Source organism: Eupeodes corollae, chromosome 1 (assembly GCF_945859685.1).
Source record: "Eupeodes corollae chromosome 1, idEupCoro1.1, whole genome shotgun sequence".
Classification (NCBI taxonomy): Eukaryota; Metazoa; Arthropoda; class Insecta; order Diptera; family Syrphidae; genus Eupeodes; species Eupeodes corollae.
In genome coordinates, this window is record NC_079147.1 from 309,278,651 (window position 1) to 309,303,548 (window position 24,898).

General features: G+C 31.8%; 1 protein-coding gene across 9 annotated transcripts in view; it reads left to right on the top strand.

Annotated features, from left to right (window-relative positions):
- LOC129942813 (bestrophin-4) overlaps positions 1-22,204 on the top strand; it is a 75,515-nt gene extending 53,311 nt beyond the window's left edge. For 2 of the 9 annotated variants that reach the window (XM_056051888.1, XM_056051887.1), the window contains exons 3-8: positions 16,636-16,746; positions 16,825-17,578; positions 17,646-17,954; positions 19,471-20,083; positions 20,815-20,859; positions 21,127-22,204. In XM_056051888.1, coding sequence (XP_055907863.1) covers positions 16,636-16,746; positions 16,825-17,578; positions 17,646-17,954; positions 19,471-20,083; positions 20,815-20,859; positions 21,127-21,401 — 2,107 coding nt within the window. In that variant the 3' untranslated portion in view covers positions 21,402-22,204. Of the gene's footprint in view, positions 1-8,841; positions 9,139-10,033; positions 10,053-16,635; positions 16,747-16,824; positions 17,579-17,645; positions 17,955-19,470; positions 20,084-20,814; positions 20,860-21,126 lie in introns of those variants that run through there. The other 7 variants (XM_056051894.1, XM_056051895.1, XM_056051889.1 and 4 more) reach the window with 7 other exon arrangements.
- The last annotated feature ends 2,694 nt before the right edge of the window (positions 22,205-24,898 follow it).

A 24,898-nucleotide genomic window follows, 5' to 3' on the forward strand; every position in this document is an offset into this window, starting at 1 on the left:
AAAAACTTCAAAAAAGGGCTTTGTTCGTAGACTACTACATTAACATGTGGTGTTGAAGCGAGCTTGAAGCTCGCTTTAATTCTTTATATACCTGAATCGAGCTGAGATTTATCTATTCTAAACTGAGATAAACCTTTTTTGGAAACATAGCAAAACATAAATCTCTTTTCTATTGTTTTTTTTCTTGCAAAATAAGCCCAGTTCGTCCATTTTTACTAACAAAACTAAATAATATCAACAGTAATAGATTCGTTTTTTCCGCAATGGGAAACACACATGATTCCAAATGCAGAACTACTCAACGATTTTTCGATTAAAGAACAGTTTATGTAAGAACCCCAAGACACCTTAAGAAACACGTCCGTTCTCAACGAGAGAAGAGATTAATTTTGAACAATGCTTATAATTATCTAAATGCAACAATTATAAACCAATGTTTTGAATTTGTTATTTTAAAACTTGTCATTTATTAGAAAATACAATGTATAATTGTTTTTTAACGCATTCCATTCATACATCATAATAAACTGTAATTATGAGACTAAATCCATATAAGGGGAACGTAATGTGTACTTTACTTGAGTTTACCAATATCGCTTATGCCATTACGTAAGGTAGTAACACAGAAGCTCTGGCATCATGCCTGTTGAATGCATGTCACACTAATTGCTCACAGCGTGAGCTTATCAGCGGGATATTTTCCGATATTTACTTCAAAATGATAAAATCAGACCATTACTTGATTGTTGATGCAATTTAAACATTGATGATGATTTTGATTGATTGATTGATTTATATGGAATTAAATTGACTTTGGTGAGCTTTTATGAGGTGATTTTAAATGCGAACATCAATTATTTTCTATTTTTTTAAAATAATGATTTTATCTCTGCTTGTAAAAGCAAACCAGGGTTTAAAACAACATTTTAGAAGACTTTGCTGAAAAAATGAAAGTTTTACTATACAATTAAAAAGTTACATACTTCTGAAGTCAAGCTATCTTAGCCAAGTTTTCGTTAAATATAATAATTTTTAACGCTAAATTCATTAAGGTCATAAATTAAAGTGATTTTTTTTTTAAATAATTTGACCTTATTTCACTTCGTTAATGCGCAATGTGACCAACTGCAGAAAATCAGTCATATTATATTTCTGCAAAATGCAATGAGGTCAAGAGTTTTGTACTCAATTTGTTTTTTAACTATAACGTCAAAATCCTCCCACTCTTACTATTTCAACCGAATAATGTTCCTCCCCTCATTTAACGCAACCTCAGTTCTTAAACACCATTTGACAAGTATTCAAAGCGATGATAGAATCACATTAAAGCTATTTACTAATCGTATTATCATAATATTTATCATCTTTTCTATGTGCACATCTATGTATGTTTGTATATTCTCTTGGCACTATTTAACTTGCCCCGATTTCAAGTGTGCTGTCATTGAAGCTTTTCCTGAAGCACCCACAATCCCACAGAGCCCGCAAACCAGGATATGCTAATTTGGTTGTATGTCTATTATCCGTCTTGTTTTTCTATTTATTGTGTTCTGGAATCTAGAAATATGGGATTGTTGTGGGTCGTTGGGGTGGATACATTCGAAACAAAAAGAATGTTTACAATTAATCTTATTTTTCTAAGACATTATATTTATTACAATATTTTGTAATAAAAAAATCCAGAATTGAATTGAAGGTAATTACAATTTGTATACAAAGACTTGTCTACCTGAGGCTACTCTTACTTACCTTTGTTTAAAGCTATCGGGAAAGTTCAGTGCGTTTATTTAACTATCTAAACAGGTAATTGACCTTTATTTATTCCACTTATAATTCGGTTGATGCCAATGACCTCTGCATTTTGCTATTGTATGGTGAGTAGTTGGCTCAAAATCACCAAGGTGCAGAATTGCTAGCAATTAAATGTCTTAAATCTTGACTTAATTGAGAAAAAAAATAATAAAATACTAAAACTAACCTGTTTTGTGTGTCCATCAATCAATATAATTTATTAATAAAGTAAATTTTAAATGAAATCAATATACACGCATAGAAAATCATTTCGATAACGCGTCCAAATATACAATCTTTAACAACAGGTCCAAAATATTATTGAAAAATGTAAGGTATTTAAGGCCGGTCATTACTTAATACAACGTATTTTTTATACAAAATCTAGTTTTAGAAAGGGTACTAAAAGATTATTTATTATTAGCTATAAAAATGCAAAAATAGTTTGTCCGATACCACACAAGTCATTTCAGTAAACATATCGATAATCGATCAAAAATAATTTTAAGTAAATGCAGCCATGCGGTGTTATACGTCATTCGAGGAAGAGAACAATAACAAAACCGGATGTCAGAGTATTTTTCGTCAAATAAATTATATCTAAATGTTAAGTACCTTTCTGTTCATTATTCGTAAAGCGTACATCAATAATATGTCAATTCGTAAACGAATTTATTACATTTAATTATTGATGAAATTCTTTTTTACGACTCGAAATAAAAAAGAAACTTCAAATATATTCCTATTGACAAAGTCAGATCGCATTTAAGATGGCCGCCGTATAATCAAAGGGCGCTCTTATTTGAAATCGTCATAACGTGAACAGATTCGGGAACGTTCCCGGACTTGATTTGACGTATTTTCCTTGTGGAAGATTTTGTATGTATTGTTTTCATTATGACTTATTTAATATAAAGTGACTGCCATTAATATTTAATTAATATAAAAAAATAGAAAAGGAACAAAACTTTAAAAAAACATAGTTCATTAATATTCGGTTTTTTCTAAAAACGCAAATGCATCGTTAAGAAATTCATTTTTTAAGAAATGATTTAATATTTTGTCGGATAACCTTGATTTGATATGACTCCTTGAAGTCTTTGAAGCATGTTTTTTTATAATTTTGGAAAGATATTCAACACTCATCTTGTTCCATTCTTCTTGGAGTCGAATTTTAAGTCCACTTATTGAAGTAACGGGGTTTTCGCGAACTCTTCGATCCAATTTATCCCACAAATTTTCAATGGGGTTTAAGTCTGGGGATTGCGCAGGCGTTTGGATAACTTTTGGACAGTTATAGAGTAGCCACTCTCTAACAACATGAGCCTTATGTTTCGGATCGTTGTCATGGTAAAACTTGAAACTGTACAAAACACCCATTCTCTCAGCACTTTGTCTAAAATTTTCTCTCAAAATTCTCAAATATTGTTCTTTATTCATAATGCCGTCAATAAAAACAAGAAAACAACAATCAAAACATGTTTGACAGTTGGTTTTAATTTTTTTGCCTTTAGCTCTTCGTTAGGTTTCCGCCAAACCATAACCCTTCCGTCTGAACCAAAGAGATTAAACTTCTCTCATCGGCAAAAATAACGTCGTCCCACCAATTTGCATCCTTGCATCCAACACGACCATTGTAGCCATATGCTTTGATGGTACGACGAATGGGTGATGCAGATATTTGCTTTTTGCATTCAATTCTGACTTCTTCAACTATTTTTGGGGCACTTAAAGGAGAATTAGCTTTGATCTTTCGTACTATAAGCCGTTCTTCTTGCGCCGTAAGTTTTTTTGGTTGGCCCAACTGCTTCTTTGGCTCGATTCTTTCTTCATTTTTGTATCTCCGGACTATATCCCTGGCTCATATTTAATAACTCTGCAATTTTCTTGTAAGTTTCACCTTTTTTGTGTTGAATAATCACAAGTTTTTTTGTTTCAAGACTCGAATTTTGTCCTTTACGACCCATGTTTTATTTATTGAATAATTCTATAATGTTTGACTTCTAATTACTTTACAAATGTACGCAGAAAACCTACAGACTAGTTTGGTTTAATTTTACATTAAAAAAAAACAAACCGTTAGTCTTAAGAAATGTCAAAACAAGCAGAGGAAGAAAAAACCGAATATCAATGGAGCGTTTACATTCAGCCTTTATGCGTTTACATCTAATAATCTTAGCGGAGGATGGTAAATGGCGAATAATTTTTGATCAATTGTAAAGAATATATTCATTCATAAATAAAGTAAGCTGATACTAAAAATTATAATAATGTTTATAAGTGGAAAATTTGAAAAAAGAAATTGCATGATAAAAACCGAATATTAATGACACTCACTGTAGATACATAATATACCCATGTTATTAAACAAAGCTTAAATTATGTGCTTTGTTTTTCTTTTGTTGATTGTATCAAACTTGGAAAAACTATCCCGAATTGATGGTTTCTGTAAGGTATTTAGTACTAAGCAATATTAAATAAAAATGTATAGCATTCTGTGCACTGCCATGTCAAAGTTTATTTATATACACATTATGCAACAATTTTTTTTGTCATAAAATCAATTTTGAAATTTGCAATCTTGGTGATTTTGAGCCAGTTAGGTCTTAATGAAATGTACTTGCAAAATATGTTATCATAAAATAGAGGTGCTATTGGGAATAAAATTTTCTTTGCAATTTGTTCCATTTTTGAAAATTTGGAACATGGATAATATCAAAATAAACCTTGGAACGTATTGATATCGGAAATCAAATTTCAAGGTGAAAAGGGTGTTCATAAGAACTTAAGATTACAACTAACAGTGCCAAATCTTAAATCCCATCTAAAAGAAAAATTCCGAGGGAACTTTAAATCACAATAGTCCTTATAAATAATTGTGTGGAATCTTTTTGGTAGTGACTGTTTTGGTTATGGAAATACGTTAAAAAGCGTTTAAGAACAAAGAAAATCCATTGTGTGTAAATAACAGTATTAATTTCGAATGTATTTAAATAAAAAGATTTTTAATTAATTACATTTTCTACAATATAAAACTCGTCGAAAAAATAAAAATGGCTTTTTATTTTACGTCCACTAAGGTCACTATGACTGCTCTTAACAAACATGTTATGAGTTTATGAGTCCGAGAAATGAGATTCAGGGAAATAGGGATAGGGATGGGTTTCAGACGATATCCTGATGCACTTTGTCTATACAAACGTTACTGACAAATATACACTGCGAGTCATAAGGTTAGAAGCAGGCATTTTTGAGAAGTAAAATCGATATTTCTCCCGTTACATGGTGGATTAGAAAAAAACAACTATAGTAAATGAAAGACAACTTTTTTAACAACAAAATGTAAAATTTGGGGATATTAGAGAATTAGCTAAAGAATCTTTTATGACAAATTGTCGATTGAGTCGAAAATATGCGAAAATAAATCGGGTCATAAGATTAGAAGCAGTGAACATATAAACGTTGTCTTGTGAAGTGAATTCATTTTATTTTCGGTATAAACGGTGCATTTCATAAATTAATTGTTGTTTATTGAGTTGTAATAAAAATGGGCAAGAAAAAATGTTTGACAGTGGAGTAAATGGCAAGAATAGATGTTTATTACTCCGAAGGTCTTTCATGCCCCAAAAATAAATCGAAGCGATCATTGTGTCAGGAACTATTTAAAAAATCCATCGTCGTATCTAAAAAGTTATAAAGGAAACACTTCCTTTGCCTTAACACTTCGCGAAACGCGAAATATACTTAGAATAGCGTCAAATTTATCTTTATCGGCAGCTTAAATTAGGGATAAAGCTAATTTTAAGGCCAGCTTATCGACTGTCAAACGCACGATCCGCAATGCTAAACACATAAAGCGCCTGAAGCTTAAAAAAACACCACTTAATAAAGCAAGGAAGAAGCAACGCTTGTGTTTTGTGAAAGATCACTTGAGCTGGGATGTGCAGAAATCAATGACTACAAATGATTGGCGGAAGGTTATTTTTTCCGACGAAAAAAAATTTAACCTATATGGGCCAGATGATTATAATTATGACATGAGGTGACATGAGGAAAGAGGAGCGGTTTTTAAACCGTCACCATAGCAAAGAAGGAGGCGTTATGGTCTGGGGCTCAATTTCGTTTTATGGCACTATAGACTTGGTAGTCCAAGATAGTAAAATGACTGCAAAAACTTACAAAGCCTGCTGGAATCAGTATTCTCCAAAATTACCGAGCTTTTTGGACCAATTTCATGGATTTTTCACACAGCCCGAGAGGTAAAATCCTTCATTGCAAACCAAAACATCTACTTGCTGCCTTGGCCACCATATTCCCCGGACCTTAACATAATTTAAAATGTGTGGACAGAAGCTTGACAACATTTTAGTACTTTGTGGCATATCCCTTATTTTGTATCATGTTCTTAATCCTTTTTTCGTAATGATTGGACAATTTTTGTTTATTTTTTCCGCAGAAATTTCAGATCACTTCCTGGTCTTAATGGTCCCATACATTTTTGATTAGGTAAATATCCGCTGCCTGGTGTTGCGTTTCCATAACTCTATAGCGCAATTATAAAGCAGCCACATGCGGGTATTTTACGAGTAAGCTTTATCCTTTGGGTCCTGGTAAAAAGTGAATTGGTTATGTGATCCAATTCCTTCTATAATATGAAGCAGCTATACCCCAACTGCAGAAAAACAATTCCGAAACCATCACCGATATACCATCATGCTTCAATATTGCTAAAGTATTTTTGGAAGGAGCTCGGTACTTGGTTTTCGCCATACCTTTTGCCGTCCATCTGACATAAAGATATTAAATTTTGATTCAACTACAAAAAATACTTTTTCCAGAATTCCCTTGCCAGAAATCCTTGGATTGATGCTCTTTTACGAAGTTGAGTCGTTTAACTCTGTTAATGAAAGATTTTTTCCGGGTAACTCGACCGCTAAAACCTTGTTCGCAATTGAAGTTCCTCAGATTTTATGTTGAAAATTCCTTCTTTAGCTCCTAACGCAAACTTTCAGCCAGTTTTAGTGCACTATTTCGGGTATTTTTTTTTTCACGCATGATATTCGTAATACGCTTATGATAAGTGTTGAAAATGTCGAGTGTGGTGTTTCTCGGCATATTTTCAATGCGATTTTCATTTTCAAATCTTCTTATTGCACTTCATTAATATTCGTTTTTTTTACATACTTACATATGTATATTAACTTTTTAATTAATCTTTCTTACCATTGATTATAATATTTTGTTGGATACCCTCGATTGGATTAAACTACGTCTAGTCGCTTCGGGATGTTTTTTTATAATTGTTTGAAGGTATTCAATGTCTATTTTGCTTCATTCTTCTTGAAGCCGTTGCTTTAGTGCGCTTACTGAAGAGACAGGGTTTTCGCGAACTCGACGGTCCAATTCATCCCACAAATTCTCGATTGGGTTAAGGTCTGGACATTGTGGAAGTGTTGGTATAACTTTTGGAGAGTTATGCACAAGCCATTCCCTTAAAACATACGCCTTGTGCTTCGGGCGTTCTCCTGGTAAAATTTGAAATTCCATAAAATGCCCATTTTCTCAGCACTTAAATTTTCTTTTAGGATCTTCAAATAGTATCCCTTTTTTAATATATAGTTGATGAATACTAAATTTCCCATGCCTCTTGCTGAAATAAACCCCCCAACCATGATGCGCCCGCCTTCATGCTTCACTGTTTGCTTTGTGTTCATCCTTTTAAGGCCTTCATTTGTCTTGCGCCACACCATAATTCTTTCATTCGATCCAAAGAGGTTGTACTTACTCTCGTCAGCAAATATTACATCATCCTACCAAGTTGCATTCTTATTTTTGTGTTACCTCGCAAATTTGATCCGAATTTTTTATCACTTGGTGCACTTAAACGAGGATTTGCTTTAATTTTTTTTACTATAAGCCGTTCTTCTTCGTTGTTAACTTTTTTTGGTTGACCCATCTACTTCTTTGGTTCGATCCTTCCTTCTCTTTTATACCTGTAACAATATCATCGACATTGTTTGGCTTCATGTCTTAAATATCAGCAATTTTGTTTGTATGTTTCACCTTTATTATGGTGAAAAATAACAAGGTTTCTTTTTTCAAGGCTTGCATTTTTTCCTTTGCGCCCTGTGATTAACTTTTTAAATAAAACCTAACTATCTTACTCTTAATTGTTTTAAAAATGTATGCAAACGTCTAGTCAACATTTTATTTTAACGGTACTCTTGAATAGACAAACTGTTTATCGGAGCAAATGTCAAACTCAGCAAAGAAAACAAAAAACCGGATATTAATGAAGCGCTTACATGTGTCCTTTTTGCGTTGTTTATCGTATATTTTAATGCAGTTAAGTGATTGCAAACATTTTTTTAATAAAATATTTAAGGAATAATATACTTATTTATAAAATAACCAAATAATAAACCTAAATTCAAATTTTACTACGAAAAAACCAACAAAAGTATGTTTAAGAATAAAAACCGAATATTAATGACACTGTACATACATAATTCGCAATCATTCAATAAGTTGGTCAATAAGGCTTTTTCTATGTTTCGAAAAACTTGAAATTGATTTCACTTTTTCTCAAGTTTCAAGGATAATTTGTCTATAGGTAAATTCTTTCAAACGTTAAAGTTGTACTGTATTCTAACCTCTTTTTTCATCATATATCATCTTAGTTCGTTTTTCATCCTTCAGCGCCTCTTTCCATTTCTATGTGAATATAAAACACAAAACATTTCTGCAATATTGATTTCCATCTTTTTGTTTTTCTTTGAAAATTGAATGAATGTGTCAACTTGACTCTGAAGTTCAAAACAAAGAAAAACTCCGGATTGCTGTGTTTTTTGTTTATTTACTTTATTGATTTTTTCAGGTTTAATTATTAATGTGTCCATTATTCGCTCTAGCAATTGTTATGCTTATGAGTGGCGTGCATACGAGAATACCTTGAACTTCTTTTGTTTGCCCATTTTGAAAAATTGCAGGGGTACTTTTAATACATTCTTTCATTCGTATTTAAGCCTAATCAGTTAGAAATCAGCGCCAGGACGACGAATACACTTTGCGTTTCTAATAACAATAAAAAATATTTAAAGATCGCATCCATTGTTATCATTTTAATTTTTGTTCTAACAAAGGAGTTTTAAGTGATAATGAAAAAAGAACCAAAACAAAATTAAGTGGAAATTAGCTAGACAGCGAGGCGTTGGGATTCTTTAGAAAATTATGTCAATTAATTTTATCAATTCCTGATTAATTGTGCTTAGTTGTGATTATTTTAAGTTGTTTTTTTTTGTGACGAGATTATTTTCAAATCGATTAGTTACTTATACTATATAAAAGGTATGTAAATATAGGGTGTTTTTTTACCAGCTTGAAAACTTAAAATAATAACAAAATACAGAAAATTTGTGGAATTGATTTCTTACCATTATAATCTGTTGGGTTATTTAATGATAATAATTATTTCTTAAATAAATATTATTTTGGAGATATGACCGCCGCGGCTAGGAGTTACAAACATAGCTGCTGACATTCAAGCAGATGATGGAATATCGCTAAACCCTCAAACTGTTCGGAACTTTCTGCATTCAAAGGGATAAAAAAAACCTATAAATCAAAAGCAAACGTTTCAAAACGCTTGAACTATGCGAATGCATACGTTTCGGAACAAGATGATTTTTGGAAGAATGTGTTATTCCTTGACGAGAGCAAGATTAATATCATTGGGTCGGACGGTCGCAGATTTGTGTGGAGAAAACGAAACACAGAATTAGATGTGAATAATTTGCAATCAACGGTGCTAGAAATTTAGTTTTTATAGGAACATCAATGGATAAAACAAATATTTACATTTAAGAGAAAATTTGAAAGCCAGCGCTTTAAAAATTGGCCTTAAGGATGAGTTTTTACTTGTGCAAGACAACGATCCTAAACATTCATTAAGGATAGTAAATTAGTGGCTTCTCTATAATGTTAAATCGCAATTACCTCATCCTCCCCAATCCCCATACTTTAATCCCATTGAACATCTTTGGGATTATTTAGGAAGAAATGTCCGAGAATCAAAAATAAGTAATAAAAACCAGCTAAAAGCCGGTATATTAGAAGAATGGAACAAAATTTCCCCGGAAGTCACTTCAATATTAGTTCTCTCTATGAAGAATCGAAAGGCTATCATACTCGCTACTAAAACTTGTATATACACTATATCAAAAAATTGTTGGTACAGGTGATTCTTCAAAATAATAGCTAAGGTATTTAAAGAAAATCAGATTTTCAACTATTCTTTTTTCAATTTTGATATTGTTTATTATACGAGGATTAAAAACAAAACAAAATAACTTCATGAAGGAAAAAAAATGAAACAAATTAGGCAAAGTAGGAAACCAAAATTGCACGCACAGTTATAAAAAACTTAATTATGTATATCTACATATTTGTATTTTAGGAGCACTTAACTTGAGATCAGCCTTTACCATTCTTTCAATATTTCGTTCCATATGAGCGTCTAGTATTTTTTTTCGACCCCTTCCTGGGGCCACTTCAAATCTTTTATTTGTCAAATAAGTTTTTTAATACATATTGATCTGTAGACCGTGGTCTACTTATAGTTGACGATATCTCAGCATAACTTTTTCAGTCGTTTCTTAGTTTAAAAATTAGTTTTCTTACTTCAAGAGATACTTTTTTATGAGAAGCCTCCATTTTCAAAATACACTTAAACTTAAAACAAAATTAAAAACAAAGACAATTGAAAAGATCATACACCACGGCATACTGAGCCTAGATCTCTCAATATCATTACAGTACACAATTTACATTTCAAAAAGAACCGTTATTTCCGTTTTGTTAGAGAAGAGAGCAGTGTACGAACAATTGTTTGATGTACGCGCAATTTTTTGACATTCCTGGCAAAATTCTACTAACGGTAAAAAAACCATGAGGCAAAGCTGAAACATTTTGTTGCAGTTTTGTTGCATTTCCTATTATACATTATAATTTTATCAAATAAAGTCAATCAGCTCAGATTTGTGGTAGGGAGTTCATAGTGTAAGAGAAACCAATTTATGTTCAAGTGCTGTACGTGCAATTTTTTGATGTAGTGTAGACTATTCGAGCAGTCTAATTTGTCACTACTTGTGACTGAATAAGGCTTCAAAATTGCTGGTTTGTCGGCCGTGACAAAGGATACAAATTAATTGAGAGGCGTTAAGTTCCATGAAATGAGGGGACCACTTCTGGAAACAAAATTGTGACCAAACTGATATTGCAATAAAATGTTATGTTAAATTTGCTTTTAGCTCCTTTCGAATTCTATTAATAATTTAATAATTTACTTGCGATATCTCCGGTTTTGAACGATTAGGAAACTAGCAGCCCTATTATGGCTATCAACTATCAATTATTTGATAACTGATAACTTGTATCAATTTATTGATAATTTGGTATTATGAGTATCAAATGATGATTTTTTATCCATTGTGAATACTAATCAATATACGATTGCGAATAGGTTTTGTTTGGTGTTTGACGTTTGTCATTTGTGTTAAGTTCTTGTGTTTTGGTCTATAAATAATATCGGCGGAATGATGTAAGTTGTTTTCATTAAATAAATGTCTCTTTTTTCTTAATATTTTGTTTATTTAGGAGTAGAATAGTTAGCAACAGAAAACAAATAGAAAGGCTTGTGGAAGTAATGGAGGAAAATCCTGAGGATTTGACAGCCGTAATACCTACCAAGTTTAATTTGCTTATTTTAATTCATGAAATTATAATTTGTCCAGTGGGTTTGAAGCATCTCGTAATAATGTTTTTTTAGCTTGCACGATAAACCTTCGTTCCTCAGTTTATGCCTTCAAACAACAATTCTGGTGAATGCAATTCGTTCTTCAATTTGTATATTCAATAAAAACTATAAAAAAAAACTTATAAATCGCATTTAAATTACAATTCTTTACCATTTACGAATATTTGATACAACGAAGATTTTGTAGCTTATAGAATATTTGATGAGTATCAATATGTTTGATAGCCGTAATACCGAGTTTATCATTAAATCTATTCACAATAGATCTTTTAATTCACTATTTATCAAAAATATTGATAATTGATCACTATAATACCGATTCATTAATTTTGTTGATAGTTATCAACTTTTATCAAATATCGTGTTGATATTTGATAACCATAATAGGGCAGTAGGACTATTATGAAGTGTCAATATCTAGGTATAGTTTGGAAGAATTTCGATCTCATTACCGAATGAGCAGAAGTAGCTTTGCGGTAGGATTTTGAGTTTGTTCACAGTAGATAAAGTTTCAGCTTAATGGTGGGACCAACGCAAGAACTTTTGTTGCATAATATATCCGTTTGGTTATCCAACGCTTCTTTTAAAAACCATTCAAGGGGCACCATCAACTAGAATAGCCAAAAAATGTGAACAAACTAGTCGTTAATAAGCAATTTATAATAAATTGCTTATTAACGATTTAAAATTATTAGGATCTCTTGCACAAAGTGCAGCAAAATAAAAGAACTCTTAACTTGGAGAAAAAATTGTTGTTTTTTGTTTGGATCTTGAGTAAGCAAGAAAGTTTCTTATCAGCTGAAGAAAGGTTCAATTTAGCTAAGAGTTTTGCTCATTTTACTAGACACTAGGCTGGATGTGAGACCTAGCAAATTGGTCATCTACAAAACGAGAACAAAATAAGTCCATGTTGATGTTTAAAAAAAATAGATCATAATTACCTTCTAAAATTTGAAAGCACACAGCTTCTTCATCGTCTATTATGTACAGAACATCCTCAAATACAACTTCAACTAATATTTTGTATCTTTTTGTTTACCAACAAACACAAAAAGCTGAAAACAATTTTCAAGTTCCTTGAAATTCAACCATGTGTTGAATCAGCTGTTCTATCAGATACCAACATACCCCAAAAATTCTTGAATTCCTTTGAATTCTTTTTTGGACATCTCAGCTGTTTTTTATCAGCTGTTATTTTACACGTCAAACAATAACAAAAAGGTATCAGTATACCTTATCTTTCTGAGATTGAACGCAGCCATTGATGAATACTGAACAGAAATGTCAATAAAGATTGACATATCTAGCTGTCAAGCCATAGACGCTAAAAAATACCCTATGCTCGTACTTGTATGAAATGTATGTTTTTAATTGTTTAATTTAATTTTAATATTGACTGCAATATTCTATTGTTATTGATATAAGTGGGTTTGTTTTACGAAGTAAAAATTTAATTTTTTACAACATATTAATGGCAAAAGTTGTAATAATGTTGCAAAAAGTCATAAAATAAAAAACGGATAGTTTGAAGAATAATTTTGAGTTAATAAATCGCCATAACTACCTAAAATATTTTATTTATGGGAGTATTTTTTTGTTTTCAAAACACTATTGAAAAAAATGCCTTATATCTATTTTTTTATTTCCATTCTTAAAATTATATAGTAAACCCACAATCTAAAAGTTGTGTCATCAATTATTTCAAGAATCAAAGTCAAAATAAAAACTGATGTCACAACAAATTGTCATTAAGAGTTTTAGGATTAGATAACAAAATATACGAAGAAAAATATTCCAAAGCTGAGCTAATTAAAGCGGTTTTATATTATTTTTTGACAGATTTTTATCAAGTACCTTATATTGTTTTGCTCAAGTGCAATTTTATTCCCATGACTATGAAATAAAGCTATAAAAACAACATCCCAATTATGTTAATATGATTATCGGTTAACTTGAATGCAAATAAATGTTAAAATTATGGTGCGTACACGCTTAACCACAAAACAAAAAATGTGTAAACATAACTTAACGAGGGTTGTATTCTGCCTATTCACATTAATAGGTATGTACATTTTATGTGTACATAGGTATACTCAAAAGATAAGAATAAATGAAATCTATTTTTTTAAGTGCCTATCACAGTTTCAAGTCTTATAATGGTTATGATCCACTTAATGACCTTGAATAAGAGCTCTATAATCACATTAATCTGAGTTCTGAATGAACTTTATCAAATTATAGCTGACAGTTCAGTCTTGAAATGATAAAAAAGTGACTGTCTCGTGCAGCTCTTTAATTTCCAATTTTGATTAAAACGCCCCGCAGCACCAGCGGGAGCTGCAAATGATAGGGCAAAAGCCTTATAATAACGATATCAATGCAAACGAGATCAGAAGTTACATGACAGTACATCTATGTCTATTGCTATAGATTATAAGTCAAGGGAGTTATTGACATAGGTGTTTTTGCATGCGATAGACGTGTTTGATAATTTTATAAAAATTATATTTTGTTATATATGAATATGTATTTAATTGTAAAGATAAAGATGTTACTATACGTCAGCTGTAGATTACAGTTTTACGAGTTTCTATTAATTAACACTATAATTATAATAGAAGGCTTTTTTCCAAAACGCCCATCATTTTAGCGTCGAGCCCAACTTCGTACTGTGAAGTGCGGAGATTCTTTCTTAAACCGTACTACGCGAATGTGGAATGACACTACGCTCGTTTCAATCCCCTACCTTTTTTTCCTTATGTTCACTCTTCGTCTCTAGCATATAAAAGGTATAAAAAAGCCGTTGAGTGTGTTTGAATTATAGAAAAAAAAAGAGGCTGGGATGCGACCCACACTGATAACTTCCCATCCCGTCTGTCGATTTACTTACTTACTTACTTACTTGTCTATATGTACTCGTATCATTTTTTGTAGATTTTATTTTTTATGAAAAAACGGACTGTTGGATTTTTATATAAAAATTACTGAATATTGAAAACAATATTTTCTGTGGAATAAAATAAGTTTGAAGCCAATATTTTTAATTTTTGAAAAGCTATTTGAGCCGAAAGTTAATTTTTACCAAGTTTTAGTATTGTTTTTTTTTTAGAGTTTTATTTTTTGTAAAAAAAACTGTCAATTCGAATTTTTTAAAAAATTTACCAAATGTTGAAAACAATATTTCTTATAAGATTAAATTAGTTTGAAGTCAATATTTAAAATTTTTGAAGAGATATTTCAGTCAAAAATCAATTTTTACCAACTTTTATACTTTTTTTTTAGGTTTTTATTTTTTGTAAAAACACTGTCAATTCGATTTTTCTCAAAATTTGTCCTAATGTTGAAAACAATATTTCTTATAAGAAAAAATTAAAAAGAAGCTATTATCTCAAATTTTTTAAAAGATATTTAAGTCAAAAATCATTTTTTACCAACTTTTGTTAATTTTTTGTTCGGTTTTTAATTTTTTGTAAAAAAACTGTCAATTCGATTTTTCAAACTTTAACTGAATGTTGACAACAAGATTTTTTGAAAGATAAAAGTAAATTAAAGCCAATATCTCAAAGTTTTGAAAAGATATTTGAGTCGAAAATCAATTTTTACCAACTTTTATAAATTTTTTCTTAGGTTTTTATTTTTTGTGAAAAAACTGTCAATTCGATTTTTCTCAACATTTTTCAAAATGTTGAAAACAATATTTCTTATAAGATAAAATAAGCTTGAATCCTAAATTTCAAGTTTTTGAAAAGACATTTGAATCGATATTCAATTTTTACGAACTTTGAGTAATGTTTTTTAGATTTTTATTTTTTATAAAAAAAATTGTCAATTAGATTTTTCTCAAAATTTTATCAGATGTCAAAAACATTATTCTTCGTTGCACAAAATTGTTTTAGAGATGAAATCATATTTTAGTCGTAAAATTTTGGAGGTGACACATTTTTTTTTTCAGTTTTATTGATTTATAAAAAACCCGTTATATTGATTTTTTTCAAAAAATATACCTATTTGGTATCAGGTTACAATATATTATATACAATTTAATTCAAGGCTCTAGCGTTTTTGGTTCGTAAGATATTTAGGGTTAACCAAAATTTTCACCTTTTTTCAAACTGCTATGGTAAAAAAACCACCCACGCAATTTTCTTGTTAGCCCTTTCTGCATCTTTATGCCTTATTATCTACGGACGTACGAACGTACGTACACACGCACGCACAGACATCTTTCTAAAAATCTTTTATTTCGACTCTAGGGACCTTGAAACGTCGAGAACTGTCAAAATTTTCAATTTGAAAAATCGGACCCATTACAATAACTTCCTATGGGAAGTTAAAAATAATAAACCCTAGAAACTTTTTCATGAAATCTTGAAGTCCTATTTAACATTAGCTATATGCCCACGACTTAACTCTGTTATTTTCATCTTAACTAGTTTTTGAGTTGACAACTCTGGCAACGAAGTCATAACAAAGTATTTGAATGTTTTTTTTTTTAATAAAAAAAAAATCATTTAAAAGTTTCAAGCGAAATGAGAAATTGAATGAGTTTAATTACAGTGACAATTATTTAATTGCTGTTTTGTTTTTTTAGAAGCCATTTATCACATTCTAAAACGTGTTGAGAACACAATTTATGTCTGTTTAATCTTTAGGGGACTTTAAGAAAAACAATCACTCCTTTAATACTTTATTAGCCTCAAGGTCAATCAAGACAAATATCAAATATTAATGTTTTTTTTATGAGTTTAACGACAGAAGTGTAATTATAAGTAATTTATTTTATAAATTTCAAATAGCTATAACTTATAAATGATTCAATAAATGAAATCAAATACCTATCAAGTATAACACTTACTATAGGATTCCTAGGGATCGAAAGACAAATCTGTACATATTTTAAGATATATTGAAAAATTTACAAAACCGTTGTATTTAAAAAGAAAGTACAGATTAGAAAGATTGTCTTAAACAAAATTACTTTGATTCTTATATCTTATTAAAAAAACATGCATTTTAACTTTTCTCAACAGGTGGCGTGGCAGCATCTACAAATTAGTTTGGCTTGACCTGCTGTTTTTCCTCATAGCGTATTATGGTTTAAATATAATGTATAGGTATTGTTTGGATGATTACCAGAAAAAGTGAGTGCAACAAAAGATATTGCAACAAAGTAAAACACAACACGAAATTAATGTCAATTTATTTCTTTTTTCCCTCAGAACATTCGAAGAAGTCGTTAAATATTGTGCCACTTACAGTAACCTCATTCCACTATCGTTTGTGCTCGGATTCTATGTTCAAATTGTTATGACACGATGGTGGAATCAATATACGAGTATACCCTGGCCGGATCCTATAGCCGTTTTCGTCAGCTCAAATATGCACGGTCAAGATGAACGTGGTCGTGTTATGCGCCGAACGGTTATGCGTTATGTGTGTCTTTGCCTTACCATGGCGTTGATTAATATTTCACCTCGAGTTAAGAAACGCTTTCCCAGTTTGGACAACCTTGTGGACGCCGGTCTTCTTGTCGAAAATGAAAAAGTCATTATCGAAAGTCTAAATTCAAAATTTCCAAGGCATTCAAAACATTGGTTGCCAATTGTGTGGGCTGCGAGTATAGTTACTCGGGCCCGTAAAGAGGGTAGGATACGTGATGACTTTGCTGTTAAGACAATTATAGACGAATTGAATAAATTCCGTGGGCAATGTGGATTGTTGATCTCATACGATACAATAAGTGTACCCCTCGTTTACACACAAGTGGTAACGCTTGCTGTTTATTCTTTCTTTTTAACTTCTGTAATGGCCCAACAATGGATTGATAACAAAGGCGTTACGAATGGAGTCACCATAAATATCGACTTGTATTTCCCAATTTTTACAACCTTGCAATTTTTCTTCTACATGGGTTGGTTGAAAGTGGCTGAGTCATTGATTAATCCATTTGGCGAGGATGATGACGATTTTGAGGTGAATCACAAAGAAACCTTAATTTTTGTTTAAATAATCACAAGTTGTTTCGTCGAATCGTATTTAGGTCAATTGGATGGTCGATCGAAATTTGCAAGTTTCTTATATGATTGTTGATGAAATGCATCACGAGCATCCAGAACTTATTAAGGATCAGTATTGGGATGAGATTTTCCCCAACGAATTACCCTACTCCCAAGCTACAGAGAAGTTCCGCGAAGAGCATCCCGAAGCATCGACAGCTAAAATTGAAGTTTCCAAATCAGCAGCGATGCCCACCAACTTGTCTAGTGTGAAGATCGATGAAATGGTTGGTAAAACAGGTCAAATGCAAGCAGTTAATTATAAATTCCCAGAAACGGATCCTATCGAGGAGGTTAGAATCAATTTAGGATTTAAATTCAGAGCGTGCTACCTACGACACAAGTATATGACTAAAATCGAGAGCAATTCTTTCTCTCAATTCCTAATAATATTTTCAATATAAATTTATTTTAGCATTCGGTGATTGGTATACATTCCCTTGAAAAAAAAAACAAAAAGTATTCAAAGTGGAACACTTCTTCAATAAATAAATAAAAGCTTGATTTGAAAATATGCGATTTCCTAAAAAAAATATTGATATTGACTGGCTTCACATTTAAAAATTCAGAATTAGATTTATTTTAAAAGAATTACTTAATACTCACTTCTCCAAAAATGCTTTGATCTTAATACTTAACATTTCTCCAATAAATGAATATTTTTATTGTTAAAATACCGCAGCCTAATTTTATAACAATTTTTTACTAATGGACTTGCATAATTGGTCAGACAATTCAATCTAGCTTTAGACGAGAAAAGAACTTAATAAGAACAATTATGCATCTGTTTCAGAGTTAAGTAATAATTATTACTTTCCTTAATCAATTTCCACTTTCATTATTATTACAAGTAAAAAATAATTGTCCTTTTTTCCATTACAATTACACGTAAATTAAATTGTAAAAATATACATTTCAATAACTTGTTTTGGTAATTAAAATTCACTTAGTAATTACATGCAATTGAAAATTGTTCGTTAAGTTCTTTTTATTTAAATATAAAAGTAAATACATTTTATTTTCAAAAGAAACACATAACAACATTTATTTTAAATCTTGTTGTAATCATTTTTTCCCACTTCTCAATTGTTTATTTAAAAGTATTCATAAATTTTATCCTTTATGTAACCAATAACTATAAACTTCATACAATTTATAATGTTTTCAAATCAAGCTTAGTAGTAATTCTTTAAACTAGATCCAAATCCCTACTGTATTTTTTTGGTTTGTGGTTATCTATTGTATAAATATAAATTAAACACAACAACGAAAATGTTTCAGAATTCAGCTAAACTGGTAAGATTTCCCGGTCTTTGTTTGGGAGGCGGTTCGACAAGATAATAACTTACGAAAATTAGGACCCATCCTGAGATATATTTCAACATTTAGTAAGGTATACTGAGTGGCAAAGATTGATGTTGAATTCTGAAACTTTTTAAATGTTTGCTGCTTTGATTTAATTTTATATTTAGTACTTATTTTATATCTAATGTAGATAATATATTGTTCAAAAAAAAATCAACTAAGTAGTTTGTGGCTGCGGATCAATGGTGTCAACTAACTTACTTCTTTGATTCTAATTTCCATTCTTCACAGAGTGATCTCCTAGTTCACCTCTTTTATCCCGCTCTATTTGGCTGTACATATAAATTTTAATGCATTCTAATTTGGTTTCCTGGAATTTTTAATAAAAAAAACAATTAAAGTGTCTGTCTTTGTGGTTTGTAATTAAACTACTAACCACGTAGTTCGTTTTCTAATTACCCACTCTATATGTATTTTCAATAATTAAAATAACTGTATGTGCAGGTGGACGATGCAGCTAGTGGAATTCACTTTACTGCTGGCAATGGAAAAACGCGCCAAGGCTCGTCCCCAAGCTTGGTCAGCCTTAGTGGAACAATATCTAGGGTAAATACAGTAGCATCTGCACTAAAACGCTTCTTGAATCGCGAAGAAACTCGTCCTGGCTCGGCAACGCCAACATCTGAGCAAGGTAATTACCGTTTTCCTGGTTCTGTGAGTTCAACAAGTCTAGTTCCGCAAGGTGTTGCTAAAGTTCCTGCAAGTGGAAGCATGCGAATAACGGACCAAGTGATTGAAGAAGTTGACGAACAAATGACAATAACGTCACAACGTGGTGCTGATAGTGCAAGACCCAATGTAAAGGATATATTTAGTGGAAGTAATGAAATGCATGATCGTTCAGATCCTATTGATGTTCCAAAATATACACGTGTGCAATCGAATGGTGAACCATCACTATTTCCTCCAGGTGGAGTTGATGCTTTACTGTCGACTTCAGCTCCGAGTTCAAGGAATCCTGCATTTGCGTCTCAAACTGTACCATGTTCGCCAATGGGTGATAGCACAAAAAGTTTATTCCATCAAAGCGAGAAAGATGATGGAAGCAGGGAGACAGGTGAGTGTTTTAAACAATTTCAAGGAAACGAGGGTCCTTATTATCTGAAAACAAACTTAACTCGAGGTATGAATATTAGTTTTGGCCATCAGTAGCTAACTTACTTTTTAAAGAAATGACAGCAAATGACAAAACATCTTTAAACTATTTCTTTAACGGTTATGTTAGTTGATGCCACGTGAAATTTACGATTTTTTCTAAGTTAAGACTAATGAGACGAAACTTAATCAACTAGAAAAAAACAGTTTTTAAGTTGATTGTTCTCAGGGGTTATTGCAAAAAGATTCATATGAACATATGGACCATTTTTCAAAATCTGAATTAAATCTTAGATCATAAAACTGAAAAATTAAATCACATTCAAAGTATATAACGTTTTAAATTATCAATTACTAATTGAAAGAATAATTGCAATTAAAAAAATGTATGTTGAAGATAACTTATGACTTAGCTGAATTGTCCCCTATGTATGAAGGTTCAATGCAGCCTTCTATTCGCTGCGATCCCTCGAAGGCCATCTCAAGGCTAGGAATTAAAATTCGAAATCATGGTCAAAGCAATAACTTTTATTCGCCAAAAGAGTTAAATTTGTTTTCAGAACAACGACACAAAAATAGGTACTCTCTTTACTTAAAATGTAAAAACTATTTGATTGGAAAATCTGAGCACAACCACAAAATTTTTTATTTTACTTCAAACACATTTTTAACAAAATTTCCCAATTGGTGCAGTGCGTATGGGAGGACCAAGCAACTTTCGTTGGTTTGTTTCACCGGGTAAATACAAAAATAACGAACAATCGTATTTGTTAATTGTTGCTAGATATGAAAGTATTCGTAATAAAAAAATAACCTTTAGACATATTTGCAGAGTTTGTGTGGTACATTATTAAAATCCCGCTGCCCTTTTTGTTACTTTTTGTATTTTTGAATTAGTTGTAGAACGCATGATTTTAGACTTACAATACACTTATATTTTTATATTCATCGAAAAAATAAAATAAAATAACTAACATAATTATAATTTGTTTCTTTACAAAAAAGCAGTGGAGGAATCCGAATCAAAATCAAATTTGGACCCTACTGAAGACGATGACTTCGAAAAGCTGCGAGTGGCACGTGAAAAAGAGCGACTGGAACGCCAGAAAATAAAACTAGCAAGATCGATAAGTACCGCTCCTGGAATTAATCTAGAGGGAGAGGTTTCTATGGAACAATTGGCTTCATCACAATCGGCAACGGCTCCACCAGTTGATGCAACCACAGGCACAGAGGAAGACCCTTCAACGGTCTCCACATCCCCGTCCCAAAATTTATAGCGAAGCGATCGGCCGTTAGTTCTTTTTTATTTTCCAAGCGAATAGTAAGCACTTGAAATTAAGCACACATTTTTTTGTAAATATTTTCAAATGGTTTGTGTATTAACCAATGTTATTTTTTTTTCATTTCCTATTTTAAAAAGAAATCAATTCACATTTGATTACTATCCAATATTTTAGGAAGAAATAAAATAAATATAAATATTTTAATATTTAATAATATTTTTTTTTACATAATCGATTTAAGAATTTATTGTGTTTTTAGTTCACAAAAATAAAATAGCTTTACAATAAATTGGGAGCAAAATTAAAAATCGCCAATGTGTAGTTACCTCACATGTTGGTAAAAATTATTGCCTTTCTAAATAAACGCTGTGAATTGTTTATAAAAAAAAAAACAAAAAGACATTGATGTAAAAGAAAACGACACTATTTTTAGTTAGGAATTTCTAATTGTTTATTTTTTTACTGAAGCGTTGTAATTGAAACTTATAATTTATTTTGCTACCATAAATAAAAAGCTCACATTAACGTTTACTAATATTAAGTATCAGGAGAAGCGAAAGTATTATTAAAAGTGATAACTATGAGTAATTTATGAGGAGAGTTATCTGTTTTATAGAGACGAGTTTAATGAGCATATTAGATATAACCCCTTTTACATAATATACAACATTGTAGTTAATAAATTAACGAATTAAAAAAAAATAATGAATAAGTTTTGTGATTGTAATTTTCAATATAAGTAGAAATTATCTATTAAAAAAATAAATACAAAAAATATTAAAGTTAACCAAATCAAATTTGGCTCGAATTTACAAAAGGAGAATTGGTATATCAGGTAAGCTTAGTCCTATTGTATCTTTTTTACTTGCGACATATAGGAATTATATGGCAAGTTTTGCATTCGTGCAAAATTTCGAACTCGAGATTTTAATCAAACATGATATTACGATTTTTTTTTTATAATTTGCAGGCACTCAAGGGTTCATTAGTACCCTTTATGTGTTTATATTTAAACACTGTGCGAGCATTAGGAAATTATTGAAGGATTTAAAAGGAGATACCGGTGCACATTGGTCTTAAAGTTCTGAACATCACAATGGGAGGGAAAAACAGAGTTGGCTAAAGTATTCCACATTCTCGATGTGCGATTTAAGAAAGAATCTCTATACTTGACAGTACGCCCGAAATTTAGCTCAAGGGTAAACTGATGATCATTCCTGGAAGTGCGAGTATTACGACTGAATCGTTTAAGGGATGGAATGCATCTGGCTAGTTCAACAGAACATTGTTTGTAAAAATATCGATAAAACAAGGAAAGGCATGAAACATTGCGGCGGTGTTCTAGGCTTTGTAAATTACAGCCAGATCAGAAGGGGTACAACATTTCTTGCACCGTCGGAAAATCCTAAGCCCCTGGTAGCATTTTTGGCCTCAAATCCAATATATCAAATATATGATCGTTCCATAAAAGGTGATCTGTGATACACCTACCAAGTACTGATAGTTGATTAGTTTCTTGGATTCAAGTGCCACTCAGATACTGGCATCGGGGTTACGCTTTAACGACAGGAGACAGCATTGAGTTTTCAAAGCATTAAATTCTACACGGTTTTTGATTCCCCATTGTACAATGCTGTCAAGATCAGAATTTAATAAGCTTATCATACGCTGCCGTTGAAGTTCCACATCCGAAGGACAAGGATGTGAATCTATAAACGAGTATGGGAAGCTGAGGGTACTGTCGTCGGCGAAACGGGTTAATAGATTAGAAGTGGTAGACATAAGATCATTTATGAATATAAAAAAGAGTGTCGTATACAAAACGAAGCCCTGGGGAACACCATCATTTATTTTATGAAATTCAGACTTTCAGAGATTAATCAATACCAAAAGCACGCATTTTCGATAAGAGAGCTTGGTGCCAAACTCTATCAAATGCTTTTGAAATATCAAGGGCAATAATCTTACTTTCTCCAAAACGATGTAAAGATTTGTTCCACTGTTCGGTGAGATGAACCATGAGATCACCAGTGGACCTATTGCTACGAAAACCATACTGTCGGTCATTAAGAAGCTTCCGTTCTTCAAGATATTTCTTGAGCTTGGAAAGAAGGGACGTGAGTGCTATTGGACGATAGTTAAAGGGAGAGGAGGATTCGCCTTTTTTAGGGACAGGCTGGAAAAATGCTATTTTCCATCCGCTCGGAAAGAGACCTGTAGGATAGGAAAGATGGAAAAGTTTACGCAGTTGTTTTGCCAGCGATAAAGAACACCTCTTCAGAACAATTGGGGAGATAATATCCGGGCTAGCGGATTTGTGTATGTCAAGTTCTTTCAGTACTCTTGCAACTGCACGAGTGCGAAAGAAGATTCGTCCCATAGAATTATTTACGCTCTCAAGAACAGGAGGACTCATGACACTTTCCGGTAGCGTCGAATTAACAGCAAACTGTGCTGCAAGCAAATTTGCTTTATCAATCGAGCTTACATAATGAGTGTCACTGTGGGCGAGCGTTGGAACCAAGGATGACGTGGTGTTTCGTACGTTTTTTACAAATGACCAGACATTTTTACTACCTTTGGGACATTGTAGTATTTTTGCCTTAATTTCTGATGATGCAAAATTTTGGTTCGACGAATATGACTATTACACGTCTTTCTAGTTTGTTTGAACTTATTCCAGTTTTCCTCAATCGGGTTGGCTTTGTAACAACGGAAACTTACATCTCTGATCCTAATAACCTCTTTACAGCTAGAATCAAACCATGAGTTCTCTTTGGGTTTGATAGATTTCACCCTATTCGGGATAAAATTTCTCATTCCACAAAGAATTAAATTTGTTACCATTTCTGCGCTGGAATCCACGTCACTATCGAGGAAGCATAGTGACCAGTTAAATTTCCTGAAGAATTCATTGAGATCGTCCCAGTTGGCTTTCTCATATTGCCAAACGGTTCTCAAAGGAGTTTTTTCTTTAACTGGGTTTTTTCGACATGAGAATTTTGCAGATACGATACAATGGTCTGATGTGCTTAGAGGCGGTAATACACTAATTGTGTATTTATTAGGGTCAGAGGTAAGAAACAAGTCTAGGGTGTTGGCGGATTGACCTGCAATGGTAGAGAAGTTGAAAAAAGTGGGTCCCGCGATTCCGTCCGGTCGGTTTTGTCTGTCTGTCCACGCTCCTACAGCCTAAACTATTGGATCGACTGAGTTCAAACTTGGAAGTTAAGGTTTTGAGCAGATTCGCGTTAGGCGTTTTTTTTTAAGATCATAACCAACTGGCCATAGAACCGTTATTTTGTTTTTTAATTTTCTCTCAGCAACTTATGAACTGATTTCAGTAATTTATTTCTAAATAAGCTCCTATATTGCCTTAACAATATTTGATTATCAAAAATGCAATTTTGTATTGTTTAGATTTTTAAAAAAAATTGAAATTTTATTTTTCAAAATTCTATATCTCAAAAATAGGTCAACATTTTTTTACG